Source organism: Gorilla gorilla, chromosome 20 (assembly GCF_029281585.2).
Source record: "Gorilla gorilla gorilla isolate KB3781 chromosome 20, NHGRI_mGorGor1-v2.1_pri, whole genome shotgun sequence".
NCBI classification, from domain to species: domain Eukaryota; kingdom Metazoa; phylum Chordata; class Mammalia; order Primates; family Hominidae; genus Gorilla; species Gorilla gorilla.
This window is the reverse complement of record NC_073244.2, coordinates 15,354,722-15,380,722: the sequence shown is the minus strand read 5'-3', so window position 1 is coordinate 15,380,722 and position 26,001 is coordinate 15,354,722. Positions and strand designations below refer to the sequence as shown.

The window sequence follows — 26,001 nt, the reverse complement described above, 5'->3', positions numbered from 1 at the left end:
AACCTCGTCTCTACCAAAAATACAAAAATTAGCTGGGCGTGGAGGCGGGTGCCTGTAATCCCAGCTACTCGGGAGGCTGAGGCAGGAGAATCACTTAAACCCGGGAGGTGGAAGTTGCAGTGAGCCAAGGTGGCACCACTGCACTCCAGCCTGGGCAGCAAGAGCAAAACTCCATCTCAAGAAAACAAAAAACAAATATGAATCTGGCGATGATATCAAAGATCTATTTTCATTTAAGAATAAAATTGTGGCTGGGTGCAGTGGCTCACGCTTGTAATCCCAACACTTTGGGAGGCCAAGATGGGAGGATTGCTTGAAGCCAGGAGTTCAAGACTGGTCAACATAGCGAGACCCCAATCTCTATTTTTTTTAATTTAAAAAAAAAAATTATGTAGCTTATTATAATGTTAATATATTCTAAGTATAATGTTAATATAAATCTTCCAGAACAAATTAACAAGGGTGCAGCATACAAGATGAATATATGTAAAAAAACTGTGTTCCTCTATAGTAGTAGTGAACTAGCAGAGACATTGAAATTTTTAAAATACCATTTGCAATAGTGTCAGAGAAAAAATGCCTAGGAAGACCCAAACACCGAGAAACACAAACACTACTGAGAAAAAAATTATAAATCCTAAATAAGTGGAGAGATATATTATGTTCATCGGTTGAAATGCTCAATATTGTGAAGACATCAATTAATCTGCAGATTCAACACAATGATAATCAAAATCTTAGTGAATTACTTTGGGGGTGTGGGGTGGTGGTGGTAGAAATTGACAACCTGATTCTAAACTTTATATGGAAATACGAAAGTCCTATAACAGATGTAAGTCAACAAGGTACAGCCATATCAAGACCAAATGTGGCTCACAGCCTGTAACTGTACAGGTTGAATGGAATGTGAGAACTATTTTTATATTTTAAAAGGTCTGTAATAGAAAAAATAATATGCAACAGAAACTATATATAGCATGTAAAGCTTAAAATCTGTACAATCTGGTCTTTTACAAAAAACTTTGCCAACCTCTGACCTAAAATAGTAAAGACAACTCTGAAAAGAAAAAGCTGGAAGACTAACTCTATCGGACTTCAAAAGTTATGAAGTTGTCAAGAGAGGGTAGTCTTGAAATAAAAGATAAGTAGCTATATGGAACAGAACAGTTGAGAAGCAGACACACGTATAAAGACAACCAATTTTCAAGAAAGAAGCAAAGGCAATTAAGTGGAGAAAGGATAGTCCTTTCAACAAATGATGCTAGAACAATTAGATACAAAGAAAAAAACTCCCAAAATTTTGATCCAATCTTTGTGCCATATAAAGATTTTAACTCAAAGTGCATCATGTACTTGTACCACAAGTACAACATATTAAATATATTGTAATACAGATACTCCTCAACTTATGACAGGGCTATGTCCTGATAAACCTATTGTTAAGATGAAACTATCATAAGTTGACAATTTGTAACCCCATCATAAATTGAGAAACGTATTGAATGCATAATATGTTTGCATCATTGTAAATTAAAAACAATACTAAGTCAAACTCCATAAATTGGGAAGTGTATTTATGTTACCTCTGTTAAAACGAAACGTTTTATTATATATTTAAATGTACATTATATTAAATATAAATTATTAATATCAAATACACTAATAGGTTTAATATTAAATATATTACAAATTTTAAACTCTCAAAATTCAATAAATATTGCAAAACCACATGATCGTGCCACGCACTTCAGCCTGGGAGACAGAGTAAAACCCTGTCTCTATTTAAAAAAAAAATAAAAATAAATAAAATAAAAAATAAAGCCAATATAAACAGGCAAAAGATTTGAACAGACTCTTCCCCAAAGTCTTAAAGAAGGCCAGTAAGCACATGAAACCATGTAAAACATCATTACTCACTAGGGAAATACAAATTAAAACCATGAGATACTACTGCACACCTATTAAAATGGTAAAAATAAAAAAGACTGACCATACCAATAATTGGCAAGGATGCAGAGGAATTGCAACTCTTATATACTGCTCATGGAAATGTCAAATGGCATAACTACTTGAGAAAGGTTTAGCAGTCTCTTAAAAATTTAAACGTACACTAACATATGATCTGATCATTCCACTCTTAACTATTTAAAGAAACAGAAGCACATGTTTAAAGAATAATCTGCATATGGGTGTTCCAGGCAGTTTTAATTGCAATAGCCAAAAGGTAGAAATAACACATGGATAAATAGCTTGTGGTATGCCTCGCAATGGAATACTATTCAGCAGTGAAATGGACTCTACAACATAAATGGATCTGAAAAAATTGTCCTGAAAGATGCCAGACTATATGATTCCATTTATATAAAAACTGTACATAATATAAAGTCATCTATTCTAAGAGAAAGCATATCAGTGGATCAGGAGAGTGACAGGCAGGGAAGGGTGAGGAGAAGAAGAAATTATAAAAGGGCATGAGGAAACCATCTGGTTTGATAGGTATGTTCATTATCTTGATGGTGTGTATGTACACATATGTGTATGTGTCCAAACTTAAAGTGTATGCTAAAAACATGTGCAGTTTATTACATGGCAATTATATCTCAAACTTACTGAAAGAACCTGCCTCAATAATTCAAACCAAAGATTCTCAGCAACAGTGAAAACAGATTAAATGTACACTTCACCGAAGACTCATAAGCATATGAAAGTGATGTTCAACATCATTAGTCTTTAAAGACACATAGTAAGGCAAACTTAAATAATTTATTTGGTTTTCTTTGCTGGCGTCAATTTTCTTTTTTTTTTGAGACAGGGTCTCATCCTGTTGCCCAGGCTAGAGTGTAGTGGCACGATCAGGGCTCACTGCAACCTCTGCCTCCCTGACCAGGCTCAAGCAATCCTCTTGCCCCAACCTCCTAAATAGCTGGGACTATAGGCACAAACCACTACACCCAGTTAATCTTACTTATTCTTTGTCAAGATGAGGTTTCACTATATTGCCCAGGCTGGTCTTGAACTCCTGGGCTCAAGTGATCCTTCTGCCTTGGCCTCCCAAATTGCTGGAATTAAGGTGTGAGCCAGCATGCCTGGCCAGTACCAATTTTCTTGTATGCAATAAGTGAAAATTTGTACCCCTAAATGTTCCTCAATTCCTTATTCTTATAACTAAGTTTTTCATTAAAAAACCCTCTGAGGATATTTTAATTTTTTTTTCTTTTTTTGAGATAGTCTTACCATATCATCCAGGCTAGAGTGCAGTGGCGTGATCTGAGCTCACTGCAACTTCCGCCTCCGGGGTTCAAGCAATTCTGCCTCAACCTCTCCAGTAGCTGGGATTACAGGCACGTACCACCATGCCTGGCTAATTTTTGTATTTTTAGTAGAGATGGAATTTCACCATGTTGGCCAGACTGGTCTCAAACTCCTGACCTCAAATGATCCACTTGCTTTGGCCTTTCAAAGTGCTGGGATTACAGGAATGAGCCACTGCACCCAGCCTAAAATTGTTTTAAAGACTAGGGAAGTGTAGGAGTGACAAATGGGGGAAAGAGTGGAACTCCTCAATAATAAAGAGTTTCATCTGCAACCGTGAACAATTGAGATAACTCAGGATCTTCATACCAGCTAGATATTTTTATTAATAATATATAACCTCTTTAAAACATGTATATTTACCAAAAGCATTCTGATATGGCATTCCTCTAGTGTGACTTTTTGCATGTAAATTAATACAGCCTTTTTGACCTTCCATACAGTCAGGTTCCTCTTCAGTGTGGATGTTTCCTAACGACCAAGTTCAAGGGCTTTCCAACATCTCTTTCACTCATGGGACTTCTCAATGTGTGCTTTGACATGTTCCCAAAGTGGAAGCTAAACACAAAGAAGAATCTCCACACATTTTACATTCATAAGATTTTTCACACTTGTGAGATCACAGCTGAATATTAAGGTATAAGGCAGAGTGAAAGGTTTCAACACATTCCTTACAGCCAGAGGACGTGCATTTACATCCAATGTGCTCACAAGCTCAGTAAGGCCCGAGGAAAATAATGAAAGCTTTCCCACCTTCCTCACATTCATAGCATTTCTCTCCAGCATGAGTTCAAACAGACTCAGTTAAGATGTAAGCATCGACAGGTTTCCTATGTTCAGTTTGTTTCCTAGGATGCACAGACACATGAATAGTAAGGCCTATGGAAGGAGCCAAGATTTTCCCACATTCCTTACGTTCATATGTCTTCTCTTCTATTGGAATTGTTAAGATCTGAGACACCAAGGAAGGCTTCCCACATTCCTTATGACTGTGTACATTGCCACTATGAATGAGTACATGTTCAGTAAGTGTGAGGAAGTAGTGGCTTTACCACATTCTTTCCAAGTATCAGCCCCAATTCACACATATTCAGTAAGGCATGAGGAATTACTAAAGGTTTGCCCACATTCCTTATATGGTTTCTCTACACTGTGACTTCTTAGATGTCGAATAAGATATGTGGACCGAGTAAAGGCTTTCCCACATTCCTGACATTCAAAGGGCCGTTCACCAGTGTGAGTTCTCATGTGTACTGTAAGGCCTGATGAGATACTGAAGGCTTGCCCACACTTTTGACATTTATATGGCCTCTCCCCTGTATGTATTCTTTTATGTTGACTAAGGTGCGAGGAGTATCTAAAGGCTTTCCCACATTCCTCACATTCAAAAGGCCTTTCTGCACTGTGACTTCTTAAATGTCGAATAAGAAATGAGGATCGAATGAAGGCTTTCCCACACTGTTGACAGTCATAGGGTTTTACACCAGGATGAGTCTGCATGTGACTTTTAAAGCAAGAGGAATTAATAAAGGCTTTTCCACATTCCTTACATTGATAAGGCTTCTCACCAGTGTGAGTTCTCATATGTACAGTAAGATGTGAAGAGTTAGCGAAAGCTTTCCCACACTCCTTACATTCATAAGGCTTTTCTCCAGTATGAGTTCGCCTGTGTTTTATAAGACCTGATGAATCAGTGAAGGCTTTCCCACATTTGTTGCACTCATATGGTTTTTCTCCAGTGTGAACCCTTATGTGAATGTTGAGTTTTGAGAAACAAGTAAATTCTTTGCGACATTCATTACAAACGTAGTGTTTTCCTCTAGTTCTAAGTCTTGTATGTTTAGCAAGATCTGGGGAAAAAGCAAAGGCTTTGCCAAATTTCTCATGTTCTATAGGTAACACTCTACTATGAGTTCTTAAATGTTGAGTAAGATATGAAGACTCAGTGAAGGGTTTTCCACATGCTTTACATTCATAGAATTTTTCTCCATCTTGAGTTTGCATGTGTACAAAAAGGGCTGTAGAATGAGAAAAGGTTTTGACATACTCCTTATGAGTATATGGTCTCTCTCCACCATAAATTCTTACACATTCTCTGAGGTGTGAGGAGGAAGGTAAGCCTTTTTCACAGTCACTGCATTTATATGGTTTCTCTTGAGTGTGAGTTTTCTTGCAAACAAGATGTAGATTTTGGCTAGTATTCTTGCAAACAAGATGTAGATGTTGGCTGAAGGCTGTTTCACATTGATTATAGTTAGGACGTTCCTCTCCAATATCAGTTTTCTTGTGTAAAGTAAAGGTAGAGGGTTTTCTGAAGGCTTTTTCACATTGATTACACTCACAGGTTTTCTTTCTAAAGTAAGTTCTCCCGTGAGTCTTAAGGCATGAGTGTTCACTCAAGGCTTTTTCACATTGGTTAAAGTCAAACAGTTCCTCTCCAAAATGGTTTCTCTCCTGTTGGTGAAAATTAATGATGGTTCATACTAGTTTTCCAAATTTATTTCATTCAGATTCTCCCTTTTACTCTGAATTCTGTTACACATGGAAAATAAGTTAGTATAATTGAAACTGTTTGTTCCTGCCATTTTCATTGCAAAGCGTGGTTCAGACCTGAGTGTTTTCAAGTGGAACAAAGTGACTGCAGGAAGTTCTGTTATATTCTTTACTTTCACAGGGCTTCTAAATAGAGCTTAGCTGACAACGGCCCAAGAGTGAATTATTTATCAAAAACATCTGAGATACCTATATAGGAATGTTGAAGGAAATATGTAAACAAATATATTCTGAGGGATGTTTAGAGTGTTTGTCAAACTCATGATCCATAGTGTCTCCAAGAGACAGATTCTTTTTGGGTGAAAAACACTAGTCTCAAATGTCTCAAGGTTATTGTGCTGCTTTTCCATTTTAAGGAATTTCCAATCTTCCTCTAACATGGAAGACAATAAGTTATACCTTCTGAATCTTACCATTTCCACCACACTGGATGTTTTCCCCTGCAAAAAATTCTGCTGAGGTGCTGACCATTTGGTATTAATATGACTCTCCCAATCTGAAATAAGATGAAAAAAATTTTAAGTTCTTAGAGAAATAATGATTTTAAAAAGGGTGTCAAAAATGCAAGACTAGTGTGTACTGTAGTTTCAAACACTGGCTTGAAATATAGTTTGTTTTTTTAAAGAACGGGAAACATAAACTGAGAAATTTGGATGTAGTAAGAGTCTAGCAACAGTAAGGTACTGAGGTCAAGTTGGTAGGTGATTCACTAAGAAACGGTTCTCTAGGCTGGGCGTGGTGGCTCACGCCTGTAATCCCAGCACTTTGGGAGGCTAAGACAGGTGGATCACAAGGTCAGGAGATTGAGACCATCCTGGCCAACATGGTGAAACCCCATCTTTATTAAAATACAAAAAAAAAAAAAAATTAGCCAGGCAAGGTGGCATGCACCTGTAGTCCCAGCTACTCAGGAGGCTGAGGCAGGGGAATCACTTGAACCCGGGAGGCAGAGGTTGTAGTGAGCTGAGATCGCGCCACTGCACTTCAGCCTGGCGATAGAGCGAGACTCTGTCTCTAAAAAAAAAAAAAAAGAAACGGTTCTCTAAACATTGAGACTTTATAGTGAACAAAAAAGAGGTACAGCCAGGGAAACAAAGTTGAAAGGAAATGGATACAGAGCTAAATGCAAATCATAAATTTAGTGAGACAGATCTTAATGTCAGAGCAAAAGAAAGTTTCCAAGATGGATAAAGTGAAAGAGAAAGAGAAGTTAAGGTACCCAAGGAACCTTGGAAACCAACCGGCCTTGATATTCTCCCCAAAAAAGTACACTTTCAAAACCTTCCTACTTAATATTTATAAACGGACTGCACCTCTCATAGATCAGGGCTGTTTCTCACAAATAATCACATCTGTCTTTTCTCTCATCTTGGAGAATTTTCTGCGCTGTCTTTAACTCTTCTTGTTTCACCTAAAAAGTCAAACTATGTTTGCATAGCTAGTACCCTGCTCTCAGAGAAAGATGAATGATGTTAGAATGTGCAAGGGATGGCTGGGCACAGTGGCTCATGCCTGTAATCCGAGCACTTTGGGAGGCCGAGGTGGGCGGATCACAAGGTCAAGAGATCAAGACCATCCTGGCTAACACAGTGAAACCCTGTTCCTACTAAAAATACAAAAAAAAAAAAAAAAAAAAAAATTAGCCAGGCGTGGTGGTGGGCGCCTGTAGTCCCAGCTACTCGGGAGGCTGAGGCAGGAGACTGGCGTGAACCCGGGAGGCGGAGCTTGCAGTGAGCCAAGATCACGCCACTGCACTCCAGCCTGGGTGACAGAGCGAGACTCTGTCTCAAAAAAAAAAAAAAAAAAATGTAAAGAATGTGCAAGGGATAATAAATGCTTCCATGTTAAGAGCTAAGATTTTGCTGTCTGGGCATTCTGAACCCTCTCAGGTATAACTTAAACAACACAATGTTCATGACAAAAACTTTCAAGTGAACCTAAACTTCAAATACTCTTTTCTCATTCACTGTGCACCAAAAGGACTAGCAATCCTTCCCATGAAACCCAGGCTTAAGCTCATATACATATTCAAGAAGCTCTAAGTCTTTTATCCATGGAGAAAACAAAGCTAGAACAATGAACAGATCTTCAATTTCATCAGAAAAATCACAAGGCAGTAAGGTCTATGAGATGGAAACAATGTTTCGCCTGTTTACCAATGCAGCCCATTAACAAGCAGAGTCTAGAATATAGTTACTTAAGACATATTTGTTCCAGAAAAAAACTAAATGAAAAGAATGGTACCAGCCTTACCTACTGCAACTAGATTCTTATAGTTCTCCAGCATCACATCTCTGTATAAGTTTCTCTGAGTTTGATCCAGCAAAGTCCACTCCTCCTGGGTGAAGTCCACAGCCACATCCTCAAAGGTCACTGAGTCCTAAACCATCACACACATGCTGGCGTCAGGCAAGTACGTTCTCCACTACGTTGACTGGAGAATGAGGGACCTTGTCTTGGCATGCCTTGACAAGACTCTTTGGTCTCCTATCACTTGATGGTCCTCACTTTCTTCTCCCCTGTCTGTACATATTTACCGGTGATCTCATCTAGTCATATGGCTTGAAGAGCACCTCTTTCACCTAACTGAATATATCTCAGCACAACTAGATTGTGACTTCTTATTCTTCTCTACTGACAGGTTTTAGCACAACCCTGAATACGTTATAGACACTCAAATAAATGCTCCAGTGACAGCACAAATTCTGAGAAGCACATGTGCATTCTCTCCCTGTCTATCACAGCAAAATGAAAGCATATCAGCATGGATGACAGTCAGACTGAATTAGTAAACAGTGGGATAGTACAATCATTTCCCTGTGAAACCTGTCAACCATGTGAGAGGCCCTGTGGTCCGAAGAAGTTTGATGAGAGATGTGGTCCCTAAGCAGACCCTCTTTGCTTGCAGGGGCTCTGTTCCACTAGGAGAAAACACATCTACATGGTAGGAAGAAGCATATGCTTCTACAGAAAAAGCAATTTCCTACTTACCTGAGAGTAATTTGTCAACCACCCAGCCACCATCCTTTCCTCTTCAAATTTTGACTCATGAAGACAGAAAATGTCTTGAGAAAGATGATCTTGAGAAGAAGAAATAAAACCTGAGAATCCAGGCTGCTGATAGCTTCCATACTCACAAGGCAAGAAGCCACCTCATACTAATGCCAAGTGGACACACACACATTGTTATAATAAAATGCCTGAGCAGCCTGTCTCACCTGAAGCCAGAAAATATGCTTCAGGCTTTGATGACCAGGAGAGAGAGAGTTTAACAATCCCATTTTATAAGGAATACAAAGTCCAGAGAAGTTAACATTTTCCTTATTTGCCAAAAACGAAACTCATCATGTGATTAAGCAGAACTTCTTCCACAAAAGCCTGCATACTTACTCCTCCTTCCCAAATCCCAGGATTTAGACCACAGAATATTCATATCTACTTTAGCCTCTTCTAGGTATCTCAAAAGCAGGGCCACTTAGACCCTAAACCCTAATCACAAGACAAGCTGTTCACAGACTGGTTAAAGCAGGGTCTCGAAGGACCATCAATACGGACTTACCACAAAGGGAAAGATCAATGGCCAGCATCCTGTGAATCTAACAGTGAAATGTGCCTGAATATCTTGTTCCCAAAGTCTCTTCAAGACACTGTCTGAACTTACGGGTAAGTCAATCTCAATTCCTCTTGATTAAGTAGTAGTGGGAGTCTTGCCTCATACCGTCAATCTTTAAACAACAGGCATTACTCATCTGTCATCAAGCGCCATTCATTAGCCATCTCTCTGCAGAAGATGAAGTTGTTCATGTGAGTGCCACTAGAGTATTATGCCACGTGGACATAAATAATAACAAATCCCATTTACCTAGTACCCATGTGCCAGAAACAGTGGTAGGATAAGTTCATATAATTATCAAAGCAGTTTTTGTTACTATCATATTAGTTGAGGAAACCTAAGCTCAGACACTAATTGACCCAACATCACCAATTAGAAAGTGTGAGCCAGGATATGAATACAGGTTACTCTGACTCTACCCTGAGGTTCTTATTCTCCAACGTGACCATGAGATCGTCATGAAATGATGTACGGAAAGGTTAACTCAACAAGCCTGGGTTGCCCAAACCCTGCACTCTCTTGAGAAAGATCTGTCTTCAGGACTGACGCTTGGCTCAGTTTGTGAGAGATGACCTTTTAGCTTATGGAATATCTTCCCTGGTAAGTGTATATTTTTCTATGGTTGAGCTATTGAGCCAAACTATACTAGTGTGACCAGATTGTGTATGCTAACAATATGATTTATGCTGAAGGCCTGTTTTTGCATGCCTGAGGCTTCTGGCAATAATGCATGAGTTTGAACTGTTGAGGGGCTGGGCATAAGTGTATGAAGTAAGTCATTCAGGTGCTGTATGCCTACGGGACTAACCCTCAGTAAAAATCCTGGACACCAAAGCTCAAGTGAGCTTCCCTAGTTGGCAACAGTTTGCACGAATACTACACACTTTTACTAGGAGAATTAAGCACTGTCCATGTGACTACATGGGAGAGAACTACATGGGAGAGAAGCCTGGTTTCTTCTAGACTTCATTCCATTCATCTTCTCCCTTTGCAGATTCTAATCTGTACCCTTTTATTGTAATAAACCATAACTGTAGGTTTAATAGCTTCTGAGTCCTGTGAGTGCTTCCTTCCATCATTGAGCATGAGGGTGGTGGTCTTGAGGACCCCCAACACAAATGGCTTATTGAATTTAGACATCTTTAGCTCCTCCAGCTGGCAAAGTCACGTAGGGCAGGTGGCTTCCCTTCAAGTCCTTATCTCTGGCTTACGCTTTCATTCACTCTGCAAACATTTATGAATGACCTTATCTTTGTGAGGTAATGTACTAGACACTTAGGATAGAGCAAGCAGTCAACTATACAAAAAATGTCCTAGACCTTAAGTATCTCACATTCTAAAGGGCTAAGCAGATAATAAACACATAAGTTTTTTGTTTTTTGTTTTTTTTTTTTTTGAGATGGAGTCTCGCTCTCTCGCCCAGGCTGGAGTGCAGTGGCACGATCTTGGCTCACTGCAAGCTCTGCCTCCCAGGTTCACTCCATTCTCCTGCCTCAGCCTCCCGAGTAGCTGGGATTACAGGCATGCACCACCATGCCCAGCTAATTTTGTATTTTTGGTAGAGAGAGGGTTTCCCTATGTTGGTCAGGCTGGTCTCGAACTCCCAACCTCAGGTGATCCGCCTGCCTCAGCCTCCCAAAGTGCTAGGACTATAAGCATGAGCCACTGTGTCCAGCCATAAATATGTATTATGTCAATTGGTGACAAGTGCTATGGAAAAAAATAGATGAATGGATAAGTAATATCATCCTCCACCTCCCCTACCACACACACATATAAATGTATATTTACAGACTCAGAACTGGTTCTGGCAAGAAAATATAAGAAAATAACCATAAACACTTGAAAACTGACATCTGGCTTGCCTAAAAAAGTTGACACTCAACTTTTTATCCAAAGCAATAGAGTAATAATAATGGTTCACTAAAGAAACTCAGAATACTGCTAAGGCTAATGCCTAGCTGTAGCCAATTAAGTAATTTCTTTACTTTGCTTTCACATTCAGTCTACAAAAGCCAACTGTGCATGCTGCTACAGCAGAGCCCCCTGAACCTCTTCTGGTTTTGGAGTGCTGCCTGATTCACGAATCCTTTAATGCTTAACTATTACATTTATCTGAAGTTTTTCTTTTAATATTCATAGGTCCTAGCAGAGGGTAGAAAATATTTGGGGTGTGACTCATGCCTGTAATCCCAGCACTCTGGGAGGCCAAAGCTGGCAGATCACTTGAGCTCACAAGTTTGAGACCAGCCTGGGCAACATGGTAAAACCCCGTCTCTACAAAAACCACAAAAATTAGCCAGGTGTGGTGGTACGTGTCTGTAGTACCAGCTACGTGGGAAGGTGGCTTGAGCCTGGGAGGCAAAGGTTGCAATGAGCCAAGATCACGCCACTGCATGCCAGTCTGGGCGATAGAGCCAGACCTTGTCTCAACAAAAAAGAAGAAAAAAGAAAACGTATGGGGTGGATGAAATGCTGAATCACACATTGTGCAAAAGTTTGTCCATTTTACATTTTTCTGGGGGTATGGGGGAGACAGGGCTGCACTCTGTTCCCAAGGCTGGAGTGCAATAGTAGGATCAAGCTCACAGCAGCCTTGAACTCCTGGGCTCAAGCAATATTCCTGCCCCAGCTTTCTGAGTAGCTAGGACTTCAGGCAAAAGCCACCACCACACCCGGCCAATTAAAAATTTTTTTGGCAGAGATTGGTGGTGGGGCTGGAATGGAGAAGGGATTCCTCACAATGTGGTAAAGGCTGATCTTGAACTCCTGGGCTCAAGCGATCCTCCCGCCTTGACCTCCCAACGTGCTGGATTACTGGTGTGAGCCACCATGACCAGACAATTTTTTTTTTTTTTTTTGAGACAGAGTCTCGCTCTGTCACCCAGGCTGGAGTGCAGTGGCATGATCTCGGCTCACTGCAAGCTCCGCCTCCCGCGTTCACGCCATTCTCTTGCCTCAGCCTCCCGAGTAGCTGGGACTACAGGTGCCCACCACCATGCCTGGCTAATTTGTTTCGTATTTTTAGTAGAGAAGGGGTTTCACCGTGTTAGCCAGGATGGTTTCGATCTCCTGACCTCGTGATCCGCCGGCCTCGGCCTCCCAAAGTGCTAGGATTACAGGCATGAGCCACCCCGCCCGGCCATGACCAGCCAATTTTATACTTCTAAAAAACCTATCTCTTGGGTTTACTCATCAGTTTTACTTTTTTTCCCCATTAAATGTTGCTTTTAGTGTTATGTTTTCTTTATATTCATTTTGCTAATCTCTTTCAAACACTTGGAAATGACATCTGAATTTTTTAAACATTTAATTGAAATATATATTCATAAAAGTGTAGAATTACAAAGGTATAATGCATCATTAATTTCTACACCTTGATGCACACATGACACATCTAAATCATTGCCCCTCTTCGCAAATGGAAACTATTCTCACTTCTAACGGTATAGGTTAATTTTGTGTTTTTAAACTTTATAAATGAAATCATCTATTCATTTATGTCTAGCTTTGATTCAACATTATGTTTATGAGTCATCCATACTGTTACACATAGCTATAGTTCTTTTCCTTTTACTGAAAAGCACTCCATAATACAGGTTGAGTATCTCTAATCTGAAAATCTGAAATCCAAAATGCTCCAAAAAAACCTTTTTGAGCACAGACATGACACCCAAAGGAAATGCTCACTGGAACATTTTAAATTTCTGAAGTATAATGCAAATATTCCAAAATCTGAAGAAATCTGAAATCCAAATGACTTCTGGTCCCAAGTATTTCTGACGCTTAACCAGTATAGCATGGTTTATTCATGTATTCTTGTAGACAGACATTTGAGTTGCTTAATTCTGGGCTATTTCAAATAATGATGTTATATGGTCGTATTTAAGGGTATATATCCTTACATTCAAATTTGGAACACAATGCCAAACTGTTTTTCAAAACATATTTCTACTTTACACACTAAAAGTATACACAAACTCTAGTTTCTCTAAATTCTCTTCAACATCTGGTATTGTAACTCTTTGGATTTAGCCATTCTGATATATGTGTAGTGGCAGATTTAATTTCCATTTGCCTGATTATTGATGAGGATAAAAACTTCAATTTTTCATGTTTATTATCCATAGTACAGTCAGTTTTGTGAAGAGCCTGCTCAAGCCTCTTAGTAATTTTTCTATTGGATTGTTTGAATTTTTGGAATTAACGTGTAAGAGTTCTTAATATATTTTGGATATTAGCCTTTTTTTTGTCAGTTACATACATAGGAATTATCTCCTCTTATTCTCAGGCTTGTTTCTGGGTGGGGGTGGGGGACAGGGCCCTGTTCTGTTGCCCAGGATGAGGTGCAGTAGGCACAATCTTGGCTCACTGCAGCCCTGACCTCCTGGGCTCAGGCAATCCTCCTGCCTCAGCATCCCAAGTAGCTAGGAGAAGAAGCATGTGCCACCATGTCCAGCTAATTCTTTAGTTTTCTGTAGAGATGGGGTCTTGCTATGTTGCTCAGGTGGGACGCAAGTGATTCTCCTGCCTTGGCCTCCCCAAGTGCTGGGATTACAGGTGTGAGCCACTACGCCTAGCTTCCTTTGGAATTATTTTTAACTTCATTAAAAGAAAAAACACTAGGGAATTTGGCAGGATATAGTTAAATTATATATGCATTTACCCTTTGACTTAGAAGTCCCATTTCTAAAAATCCTCCTGGATGTATAACTCTACAAATATCTATTTTTAAAATTTTCTGGCTGGGCATGGCGGCTCATGCCTGTAATCCTAGCACTTTGGGATGCTGAGGTAGGTAGATTGCTTGAGCCCAGCCTAGGCAACACATGGTGAAACCTTGTCTCTACCAAAAAATACAAATATTCACCAGGTATGGTAGCACTCACCTATAGTCCAAGCTATTCAGAAGACTGAGGTGGGAGCAACACCTGAGCCTAGGGAGGTCAATGCTGCAGTGAACCGTGATCTCACCACTGTACTCCTGCCTGGGCAACAGAGTAAGAGCTTGTCTCAAAAATGCAACAAAACAAAAACCAAAATACATTTTCTCATACATTCATATTAGAATGTAGAACTTCCAAGGGTTGATCCTTCTCTCTTAAAACACAAGCCACATAACTACAAAATCATACCTTTTAAAAATACATCAGAGAGCCAAGAATGCAGATACACTTAAATAATAAGCTTTGCTAAGAAAGAAGATACCCATGATTTTTCTCAATCTTGGATGAGTGATGAGAGAAAGAATCTGCCACACATGAAGGTATAAAGAAATCATCATTAAGTCTTACCAAAATTTCACAGCAGAGTGTGGGCTGATTGACCACATTAGAATTCTGAGACATCTCAGTTACAGAATTCACAGTGATGAATCCATCCACAGACTTTCACAAGTCTTCACCTAATATTAGACCATAGTATATCAAAGGCTGGGATAAGGCAGAATCACTGAGGTGCATGTAGCCTCCCTGATGACCGAGGCAACCATCCCCCCAAGGCAAGTGGCAGGGCAAAGGGGTGAAGATAAATCCATTTAAGGCACTCTGGGCCCTCAGCTATCACAGGCTGGTTGCAGAGCAGAGAGTTAATACAAACCCTTAATAAAATTTTAGCAAAATGAATACAGTGATATATATATATATATATATATACACACATACACACACACATATGTATACCTCTATATATGAAAAGATAATACATCAAGTTAGAACATATCCCAGAAATGCCAGATTGATATTCAAATGTAAATTAATTTAATGCAACATATTAGCAGGCCAGAAAATCAGATGATCTTATGAGATGCAGAAAAGGAATTTGACAAAATTCATTAACCATGATTGTTTTTAATGAAGTTCAATAAGCCCAAGAAAAATTTTCAGCCTAATAAAGGGCATCTACAAAAACGCCAAAGCTAACATTATACTTTAAGGTGACAAAAACGATTGCTTTTTAACTGTATTACAAATGAATAACAAAACCATATTGAAAGATAAAAATAACTCATCTAAGTGAATTTGGAAAACAGTATTTTGAACATATAATCTAAGCCTAAATATAAAAGAATGACACAAAAATAACTCAGTTAATAAATCTGTTTTCCACAGGGGTCTGAATTAGCAATTCAGAACTACTTTATTTGTATTTTAAGATTCAATAAATAATGTATCATAGAGAATGTCAGTAAAATGGCAGAGTAGGAAGCCCTACCTCTCTGTTCACTCATGGAAACACATAGTAACAATACTGGAACCAAAATACCTTGAAGAGAAATCCATAATCAAGCTAATAATTGCAAGCAACCCCAGAGGAGCACAAACTGAGAACAGTTGCATTTATACTGGTAAGAACAATTTTCAACTTACCCTCATCAGCCCTTCCCCAAAACCAGCTCAGCTCAGTTGCGTTGACTTTATATCTTTTTGATAAATTGGTCTCTTTATTATTATATAATGACCTTTGTCTCTTGTCACAATTTTTGTCTTAAAGTCTATTTTGTGTGATGTAAGAATAGGGGCTCCTGCTGTCCTTTGGTTATCATTTGCATGGAGTATCTTTTTCTAACCCTTGACATTTAGTCTGTGCCCCTTAAAATTAAAATGAAGTTAAAAATAATTCCAAAGGAAGCTAGGCGTAGTGGCTCACACCTGTAATCCCAGCACTTGGGGAGGCCGAGGCAAGAGAATCATTTGCGTCCCACCTGAGCAACATAGCAAGACCCCATCTCTACAGAAAACTAAAGAATTAGCTGGACATGGTGGCACATTATTTCTTCATGGGAAGAAGTGAGATTGACTACTTGACCTCCTGACCTCTCAGAGGGTTCTCCAAGGGGCCAGTAGCCATCTTGCCTCATACTGAGGTGCTGATCATCTGAGAAAGAAATGAGGCAGATATCCTCTTACATCTGCTCTGTATGACTGAGAAAAATCCCAAACGGAGGCTTTTCTGTGGAGAGAGAGAGAAGAGAAGGTGTGCTTGTCATCAACCTTATGGTATACTTCTGTAGGGGTCAGTCCTGATCTTGTCTCATATGGAGCACTGCTAATGGATGAATGTCTTTCCCAGTCAAGACTAAGCCATAAAGACTGAGAGAAATACCTACTACTTCAGTGCACAGACAGCAAAGCAAACCTACAAATAGCATGAAGAATCAAGAAGAAACTATGACACAAAGAAAACAAATATTCAGTAGCCAACCCAAAAGAAATGGAGACCTGTGAATAACCTGAGAAGGAAGTCATAACAATCATCTTAAAGATCAGTGAGTTAAATGACAGCAGAGATACATAACTATAGGAGGTCAGGAAAATAATACATGAATGAAGTGAGAAATTCAACCCAGAGATTGAAATGATAAAGAACAAAAGAGAAATACTGGAGCTGAAGAGTACAATAACTGAACTGAAATATTAACTAGAGGGGTCCAAGAGCAGACATCATCAAACAGAAGAATCAACAAAATAAAAAACAGATTATAGTCAGTCAGAGGAACAAAAAGAAAAAACAATGAAAAAGAGTGAAGAAAGCCTAAAGAACCTGTGGAACTCTGCCAAGTGAACAGAAACATTAAAGAAGTTACAGAGGGAGCAGAGAGAGAAGTGAGTAGAAAGCCTATATAAAGAATAGCTATAAATTTTCCACATCTAGGGAGACAGAGGCACCGATATTCATGAATCTCAAAGCCCCCAAAAAGGTTCAACTGAAAGAGACCTAAACTAAGACACATTATAGTGAACTTGTCAAAAGTCAAAGAGACAATTTTGAAAGCAGCAAGAGAAAAATGACTTACTACATACAAAGGAATCTCCATAATACTACCCATTGATTTCTCAGCAGAAACCTTGCAAACCAGGAGAATGGAATATTCAAAAAGTCATCAATCACAAAGGAAGACTGCAAGAGAAGACAGGAATAAAAGCTACAAAACAGCCAGAAAACAATGAAGTAAATGGTAATAACAAGTCATCATCTATCAACAATTACTTTAAATGGATTAAATTCCCCAATGAAAAGACACAGAATGGCTGAATATGGTTAAAACAAACAAACAGGTGGGGCACAGTGGCTCACACCTGTAATCCCAGCACTTTGGGAGGCGGGAACGGGGAGATGCCAAGGTTAGGAGTTCGAGACCAGCCTTGCCAATATGGTGAAACCCCGTTTCTACTAAAAATACAAAAATTAGCCAGGCATGGTGGTGCGCACCTGTAGTCCCAGCTACTCAGGAGGCTGAGACAGAAGAATTGCTTGAACCCGGGAGGCGGAGGTTGCAGTAGGCCAAGATCACGCCACTGCATTCTAGCCTGGGCAACAGAGTGAGACTGTCTCAAAACAAACTAAACAAGATCCAACCATCTCCTGGCTACAAGAGACTCGTTTTAATTTTAAGGGGCACAGACTAAATGTCAAGGGTTAGAAAAAGATATTCCATGCAAATGATAACCAAAGGACAGCAGGAGCCCCTATTCTTACATCACACAAAATAGACTTTAAGACAAAAATTGTGACAAGAGACAAAGGTCATCATATAATAATAAACGGACCAATTTATCAAAAGGATATAGAAGTTTTAAGTACATATACACCAATATATTTAGGGAGGTCATCATACATAAAGCAAATATTAATGGATCTGAAAGAAGAAAAAGCAATATGATAACAGTAGGTGACTTCAATATTCCACTTTCAACAATGACTAGATCATCCAGACAAAATAGTAATAAGAAAATAGTGCCCTTGAAAAACAAAGACTAACTACAAAAATCAATCATATTGTATATAAATATAAAAGAAATGAAAAACTATGGCACCACATATGCTCAAGGCCATTCCATTTATGAAACAGGAATAATAAACTATGATTTTTAAACAGCTGTATTGGGTAAGCACAGGAATAAAAAAGAAAAGTTTAAAACTTCAAACCCCTAGCCCAAAAACAAAAAAACACAGCTGCACAGTCACCACAAAAGGAACAAAGCAGTTCTAATGACTTTTTTCTTTGAGTTACTGTTGCTTTTTTACACACTGTGAAACTTTGTTCTCTAAAATCAGTTATTAGAAATTTGCTGTTTGAAATTGTATCAGTAAGAAATATCAGAAAGACTGAAATATCCCACTTTCACCTGGAGGGCTTATGTAATATTTTGACACCAAGAAGAAGTATCCATTTACAACCCAGGTGCTGAGTTTCAAAGAAAAGATTTCTGACACAACATTCCACATCTACTCAAATTTAGTGTTTCCAAGGAAATGCGACACCGTGTTGTTTGCACCCAGATACGGATGCTGACCCCTTTATACAGCCCTACTTTGCGCTGAGACTATCAAAATGCTGATGCATTTAGGCCGGGCGCAGTGGCTCATGCCTGTAATCCCAGCACTTTAGGAGGCTGAGGCAGGTGGATCACCTGAGGTCAGGAGTTGAGACCAGCCTAGCCAACATGGTGAAAGCTCGTCTCTACTAAAATACAGAAATTAGTGAGGTGTGGTGGCAGGAGCCTGTAATCCCAGCTACTCAGCAGGCTGAAGCAGGAGAATCACTTGAACCCGGGAGGTGGAGGTTGCAGTGAGCCGAGACTGCGCCACTGCACTCCAGCCTGGACAAGAGCAAAAACTCCGTCTCAAAAAAAAAAAAAAAAAAAAAAGACAAACAAGCCTAATAGTATGTCAAATTGATAACATAACCACACAGAGAAAAAAACTGAGTTCACACAAATGTTTGAACTTTATATCCTTAGTAAGGACAAAAAGAAATACAAAGAAACTCAATACTAAATAAAGTAACGGTAGTAATACTAGTCATCTGGTAATGTTGCTATAACAAATAATATATCAGTGTCATTAGGAGTCAAGGTCTTTATTATAAGAGATAAGAGATACAAACATAAGGAAAAACAAAAAACCTCAAGTTTGTAATAGGAATATGAGTATAAATGTATGATGTAAGAAAATACATATTCTAGATGTCCACTATAAAGCCATAGATGTCCACTGTGGGCCTATCACACAGACCTTAGTGTCTAAAAGGAACATGACTTTTTGGAGCAATCATTGATTCCAGGTCTGTAAGAGGAAAATACAAAGTGAACTGGGGTCTAATTTTGCACTCAGATTAGTAGAGTTGTGTCACAAGACACAGAGCCAAATTTAAAAATTACCGTTGGTCAAACTTGGGACAGTTTGAGCATCAATACGAATGACAGGAATTGATCATAATACAGTGAATGAAAAGAAAAAAAATTAGAATAAGTTGTGACATTCCAAAAAAGAAAAAAAGTATAGAGGGCAGTGAAAGTGGTGAAAGAAAGCTCCTCTTCACCTAAGACTGTCAGCTAAAGAATGGAGGAAGAACGGCAGAACTAGGAAAAAAAAATTGTTAACCTCTTAATGTAAAAACAGGTTCAGGAGAAGATACCTGAGTGATGTTAAAGCCACTGGGTGAGGCCAGGCGCGGTGGCTCATGCCTGTAATTCCAGCACTTTGGGAGGCCGAGGCGGGAGGATCACCTGTCAAGAGTTCCAGACCAGCCTGACCAACATGGGTGAAACCCCTTCTCTACTAAAATTACAAAAATTAGCCAGGCGTGGTGAACCACATCTCTAATCCCAGTTACCCAGAAGGCTGAGACAGGAGAATCACTTGAACCAGGGAGGCAGAGGTTGCAGTGAGCCAAGATCACGCCACTGTACTCCAGCCTGGGCGGCAGAGTGAGACTCCGTCAAAAAAAAACAAACAAACAAAAAACAAAAACAAAACAAAACAAAAACAAGCCAAAAAAACCACTGGGTGAAAGGCTGTTGGGGAACAGAATATTCCCCTGTGGCCAAAGTATCACTTATAGATTACTATAAGAAAAACTTGACTATACAGAGATGAGTACCTTGACCAAATGCTTAGCATCACTAACAAACTTGTAGTATGTGACTACTGATAGGATAAAATGTGAAGCCCAGTACATTACCTAGAAAATGGAAGCCTTGGATCTGGCCAGTCTAACTCAACAGCCACTAGCCCCATGTGGCTAGTGCAACTGAGGAAATGAATTCTTAATTTTACTTACTTTTAATTCAACTTTAAAAATAAAATTGTTATTGAAAAACTTTTAAGTATGTTTGGAACAACCTGGGTTTGTTAATCTACTTTTTCAATAGTTAATTTTATAAACTCTAAATACAGATCAAGAATTTCCAATGAAAATTAGCTGTAAGTGTAAAATACGTGCAGGATTCCAAAGACTTAGTACAAAAGAAGTGTGAAATGTCTCACTTTTATACTGACTACATTAGTCACTAATTTCAAAAACTTATATTGATAACTGGATATGCTGCATTTTTAATATATTAAAAATGATATCACACATACATTTAACATTTTCTAATTTGGCTACTAAAATTTTTAAAAATTACATCCGTGCCTTGCATTATATTTGTATTAGACAGTACCACTGTAACACCAACATCCACTTTACAAGAAATACAGGACATAGGTAAATCAAATAAAATCACAGGAAAACATCATTGCATAAGAACGGCAGCATTTTACTAGATAATGCTCCTGAAATCTTCAAAGGCCAAAATTTTATTTTTAAAAATTCAGGTGAATGGCGGGGCATGGTGGTTCACGCAGTACTTTGGGAGGCCAAGGCCGGCAGATCACGAGGTCAGGAGTTCGAGAGCCTGGCCAACATGGTGAAACCCTGTCTCTACTAAAAATACAATTAGCCGGGCGTGGTGGCACATGCCTGTAATTCCAGCTACTTGGGAGGCTGAGTCAGGAGAATCGCTTGAACGCAGGAGGCAAAGGTTGCAGTGAGCTGAGATCACACCACTGCACTCCAGCCTGGGACAGACAGACTCCGTCTCAAAAAAAAAAAAAAAAAAAAAAAAATCAGGTGAATAGTCTAGTTAAAAAACAGATTTAACAGATCTAAAAACATGCAAACAACCTGGCAACTATAATGGTGACTATGGTGACTTTTGGACAGCTGGGGAAATTTGATTTGATTTGGGGGTGGGGATGGATAATGAAGTCTTGTTTTAAGCTTGTCTTCACTTTTAGGAGGTATTTGAGATACACGCTTAAGATAAAAGGGGAAAGTTCATTCACTTCCAATTTAAATGGCTCATGACAAAGTACATATACAAAAAAATGAAACAAATCTTAACAACTAGTGAATGTAGTTAAGGGTTAAAGACTTTTTTTTTTTTTGGGAGACGGAGTCTCCCACTGTTGCCCAGGCTGGAGTGCAAGGGCGCAATCTTGGCTCACTGCAACCTCTGCCTCCCAGGTTCAAGAGATTCTCGTACCTCAGGCTCCTGAGTAGCTGGGATTACAGGCGCCCATGACCGGCTAATTTTTTGTATATTGAGTAAAGACGGGGTTTCACTATGTTGGCCAGGCTGGTCTCAAACTCCTGACCTCATGATCCGCCAGCCTCAGCCTCCCAACATGCTGGGATTACAGGCGTGAGCCACCACGCCCGGACTAAAGACATTTGTTTTACTCGAGCTACAGATGTTCTCTAGATCAGTATTTGTTTTTTTTCTTTTTGAAACAGGGTCTCACTCTGTCGCCTAAGCTGGAATGCAATGACACAATAATGGCTCACAGCAGCCTCGACCTCCCATGCTCAAGTGATCCTCGCATCTCAGCCTCCAAAGTGGCTGGGACCACAGACACCACCATGCCCGGCTAATTTTATTTTTACTAGAGACAGAGGCTTGACCTATTTTTTCCAGGTTGGCACCAAATTCCTGGGCTCAAGCGATCCTCCAGCCTCAGCCTCCCAAAACGCTGGGATTACAGGTGTGAGCCACCTTGCCCCGCCCTCGGTAAGACTTTCAAATGAGTAACTGAGAGAAAACCCACTTGTCAAAAGTTATCTTCGCATTCATTATCAATTCAATCCCTCCTGTTAGTAAATCAGCCTGCACCGTGTTCCTGGGGATGCCCTCATTTTGAGGCTCTGGGGGAATCTACAGGGCGCTAGAGTGAGATCTAGGTGATGGCCTGGAACCACAGTTGAGCAGTCCTGTGTTTTTCCTCGGTGGTAAATTTTACAGTTATGTGCATTCATCCACTCATGCATTCGACGGTATCAGATCCACGTGCTCTCGAACAACCTGAAAAGGTTTCTTTCCACCTCGACACAACTTAAACTTCAAAACCCGACACCCACAGCCAGAACAAGTGCATGAAGTGCTCACCGGGACACGACAGAATTGTCAGGTTGCTCAGGCCAGGAGGACACCAAGCGAAGGTCACCGTGAACAGGAAGGCAGAGATACTGTTCCTTCTAGAGAAAAGGCACAACGCTGGATGTGGAGACTTTTTTTTTTCCATTAGAGATGGTTGGGGGCGGGGGGGCGGTCTCCCTATGTTGCCCTGCCTGGTCTTGAACTCTTGGCCTCAAGTAATCCTCCTACCTAAGCCGCCCAAAGCGCTGGGAATGACAGGCGTGAGCCGCCGCGCCGGGCCCTATGAGGCTTCTGCAGAGGGGAGCAGGGAAAATGGAAAGGCCGTGCCCCCCGCCTCCTCCCGGGCCGAGGCCCCAATGCAACCGCCTCGACCCCTGAGGACAGACCTGACTGTGGCTCTCAGAGGAGGGGCCACGACTTGGGAGAGCCCACAGGATGCTCGAAATGTCCGACAGTGCACGGAACAAGCTCCATTTCACTGGGCGCCTCCCCTTTCCACCCTTCTACTCCCGCGTGGCCGCACCGGGGCACCACCGGACGCCGCCCAGAAACGAAAACTTACCTCAGACGCCAGCGGGAGCGCGCGGTTAAGATGGTGGCCGTTATGCGCATGCGGCCACGCAGACACGCCGCGCACGCGCAGAGGCTAGGACCACCTAGGGGGCGGGGCCTCGGGTTCCCGGGCCCATCAGCTGCTGCGGCTTTTTCCAACCCAGAGCTGAGAGGAAATGCTGTTTACCTCCCCGAAGAGCGCAAGTGTCACCGGTAGGGGGTCTTGACTGCGTGCTGTCCAGATTACTGGCGTTTTGAACAAAGAATTAGACAAAACGCCCAGCAAAGCAAAGAAAGAATGAAGCAACAAAAGAACAAGAGCTGGGATTTGTTGAAAACGAAAGCATACTCCAGTGTGGGAACTGGCCAAGCGGCAGCTCAAGGGCTCTGATACAGAATCTTCATGAGTCCCAATACCTCCTAGAATTTTCCCATTGGCCACTTCACGCTCACCTTCTGTAAATGAAGCGGTAGCCCGCGTTCAGTCTGATTGGCTGCAGAAAGCAGCCAACCAGAGTCTGAAGTTACAAAGGTCACACTCCTGTGCAAACATCTGATTGGTTGCAAAAAGCAACCAATCAAAGGCTAGGGTGAAGTTACAAAGTTACACTTCTATGCAAATGAAGGCTCAACCGGCCATCAGTCTGATTTGTTGCAGACAGCCAATTTCCTATCTGCCGGCAGAAAAGGTCAAAGGGAGTAGTAGCCTCTGGTCCTTTTGTTACTTAGGCGAGGAAAGTGAGGGTTTTCCTTTCAATTTAGTTCTAGGAAGTCGGCCTGAAACAGCCTTAAGTTCCCTGCCTCCCGACTCTATTCAGCCTCACAAGGACTTGATTTTTGGTCATCTCACACTCAGAGACTAGAATGCTCCTATTGGAATTTGTTCAAAAATTAGCACATAGAGGCTGGGCCTGATGGCTCACGCCAGTGATCCCAGCACTTTGGGAGGCTGAGGAGGCAGACCACTTGAGCTCAGGAGTTTGAGACCAGCCTGGGCAACATGGCAAAACCCTATTCCTATAAAAAAGACAAAAAACACAAAAATTAGGACGTAGATAAGAGCATAGATAAGATTCATGCGGACTTCCTAAAAGTGAAAACACCAAGATCTGGGGTCGGGGAATCTAAGGCCAATTCGTGATAATTTCCTAAAGTTAAAGGAAAAACACCTGGGGCTGGGGGCAGGGAACCTAAGGCCAATTAACACAAACTTCCTGAAGCTAAACCAAAAGGAAAAACCCCAACTCCCCAAGATCAAAGACTACTCTCTCTACTGTAAAAAGTAAAGTAGAGGTTCCTCTTCAAAGACTTTCCTGCCCATCTAATTAGGAATAAATAGTAACTTCTGTTAGAAGCAAAATTTATTCAAAGACCTGTACTAATGTGTCCGGAATTGGTGGGTTCTTGGTCTCACTGACTCCAAGAATGAAGCCGGGGACCCTCGCGGTGAGTGTTACAGATATTAAGGTGGCGCGTCTGGAGTTTGTTCCTTCTGATGTTCGGATGTGCTCGGAGTTTCTTCCTTCTGGTGGGTTCGTGGTCTCGCTGGCTCAGGAGTGAAACTGCAGACCTTCGCGGTGAGTGTTAGAGCTCTTAAAGCGGCGCGTCTGGAGTTGTTCATTCCTCCCGGTGGGCTCGTGGTCTCGCTGGCTTCAGGAGTGAAGCTGCAGACCTTCGCGGTGAGTGTTACAGCTCTTAAGGTGGCGCGTCTGGAGTTGTTCTTTCCTCCCGGTGGGCTCGTGGTCTCCCTGGCTTCAGGAGTGAAGCTGCAGACCTTCGCGGTGAGTGTTACAGCTCTTAAGGTGGCGCGTCTGGAGTTGTTCTTTCCTCCCGGTGGGCTCGTGGTCTCCCTGGCTTCAGGAGTGAAGCTGCAGACCTTCGCGGTGAGTGTTACAGCTCTTAAGGCGGCGCGTCTGGAGTTGTTCTTTCCTCCCGGTGGGCTTGTGGTCTCCCTGGCTTCAGGAGTGAAGCTGCAGACCTTCGCGGTGAGTGTTACAGCTCTTAAGGCGGCACGTCTGGAGTTGTTGTTTTCTCCCGGTGGGCTCGTGGTCTCCCTGGCTTCAGGAGTGAAGCTGCAGGCCTTCGCGGTGAGTGTTACAGCTCATAAAAGCAGTGTGGACCCAAAGAGTGAGCAGTAGCAAGAGTTATTGCAGAGTGAAAGAACAAAGCTTTCACGGCGTGGAAGGGGATCAGAGCGGGTTGCCACTGCTGGCTGGGGCAGCCTGCTTTTATTCTCTTATCTGGCCCCACCCACATCCTGCTGACTGGTAGAGCCAAGTGGTCTGTTTTGACAGGGCGCTGATTGGTGCCTTTACAATCCCTGAGCTAGACACAAAGATTCTCCACGTTCCCACTGGATTAGCTAGCTACAGAGTGTCGACACAAAGGTTCTCCAAGTCCCCACCAGAGTAGCTAGATACAGAGTGTCAATTGGTGCATTCACAAACCCTGAGCTAGACACAGGGTGCTGATTGGTGTATTTACAAACCCTGAGCTAGATACAGAGTGCCAATTGGTGTATTTACAATCCTTTGGCTAGACATAAAGGTTCTCCAAGTTCCCACTAGACTCAGGAGCCCAGCTGGCTTCACCCAGTGGATCTTGCACTGGGGCTGCAGGTGGAGCTGCCTGCCAGTCCCGCGCCATGCGCCCGCACTCCTCAGCCCTTGGGTGGTCGATGGGATTGGGTGCCGTGGAGCAGGGGGCGGCACTTGTCGGAGAGGCTCCAGCTGCACAGGAGCCCACGGAGGTGGGGGTGGAGGGGGAAAG

General features: G+C 41.2%; 2 protein-coding genes across 16 annotated transcripts in view; both read right to left on the bottom strand.

The window, feature by feature from the left end:
• The window catches only part of ZNF177 (zinc finger protein 177), a 57,834-nt gene extending 34,097 nt beyond the window's left edge, over positions 1 to 23,737 (bottom strand). The window contains exon 1 of one of the 2 annotated variants that reach the window (XM_063700972.1): positions 23,243 to 23,737. The gene's annotated coding sequence lies outside the window, so the exon portion shown is untranslated. The remainder of the gene's footprint in view (positions 1 to 23,242) is intronic. The other variant, XM_063700975.1, reaches the window with a different exon arrangement.
• Positions 3,615 to 25,436, bottom strand: ZNF559 (zinc finger protein 559). 14 transcript variants are annotated; one of them, XM_063700964.1, is made up of 10 exons: positions 23,243 to 23,361; positions 22,690 to 22,778; positions 17,274 to 17,377; positions 15,847 to 16,429; positions 14,368 to 14,466; positions 9,425 to 9,646; positions 8,857 to 8,945; positions 8,119 to 8,245; positions 6,279 to 6,361; positions 3,615 to 5,766 (listed from the first exon to the last, which is right to left on the bottom strand). In XM_063700964.1, exons 6-10 carry the CDS (start codon positions 9,450 to 9,452, stop codon positions 4,393 to 4,395), a joined length of 1,701 nt encoding a protein of 566 aa, XP_063557034.1. In that variant the 5' UTR covers positions 9,453 to 9,646; positions 14,368 to 14,466; positions 15,847 to 16,429; positions 17,274 to 17,377; positions 22,690 to 22,778; positions 23,243 to 23,361; the 3' UTR covers positions 3,615 to 4,392. The 14 variants fall into 14 exon arrangements, with proteins under 14 accessions (XP_063557034.1, XP_063557030.1, XP_063557032.1 ...); XM_063700960.1 differs by lacking the exon at positions 23,243 to 23,361 and adding an exon at positions 23,067 to 23,235; XM_063700962.1 differs by having other exon boundaries at positions 15,847 to 21,342; positions 23,243 to 25,436.
• Between the last annotated feature and the right edge of the window lie 565 nt (positions 25,437 to 26,001).

Coding starts and splice junctions, on each gene's coding strand:
- ZNF559 (XM_063700962.1), bottom strand. CDS start 9,452: ATGCTGGCCATTGATCTTTCCCTTTGTG. Junction 8,946..9,424: donor CATTGATCTTTCCCTTTGTG/GTAAGTCCGTAT, acceptor CTTCTTCTCAAG/ATCATCTTTCTCAAGACATT. Junction 5,767..6,278: donor CATCCAGTGTGGTGGAAATG/GTAAGATTCAGA, acceptor TTTCACCAACAG/GAGAGAAACCATTTTGGAGA.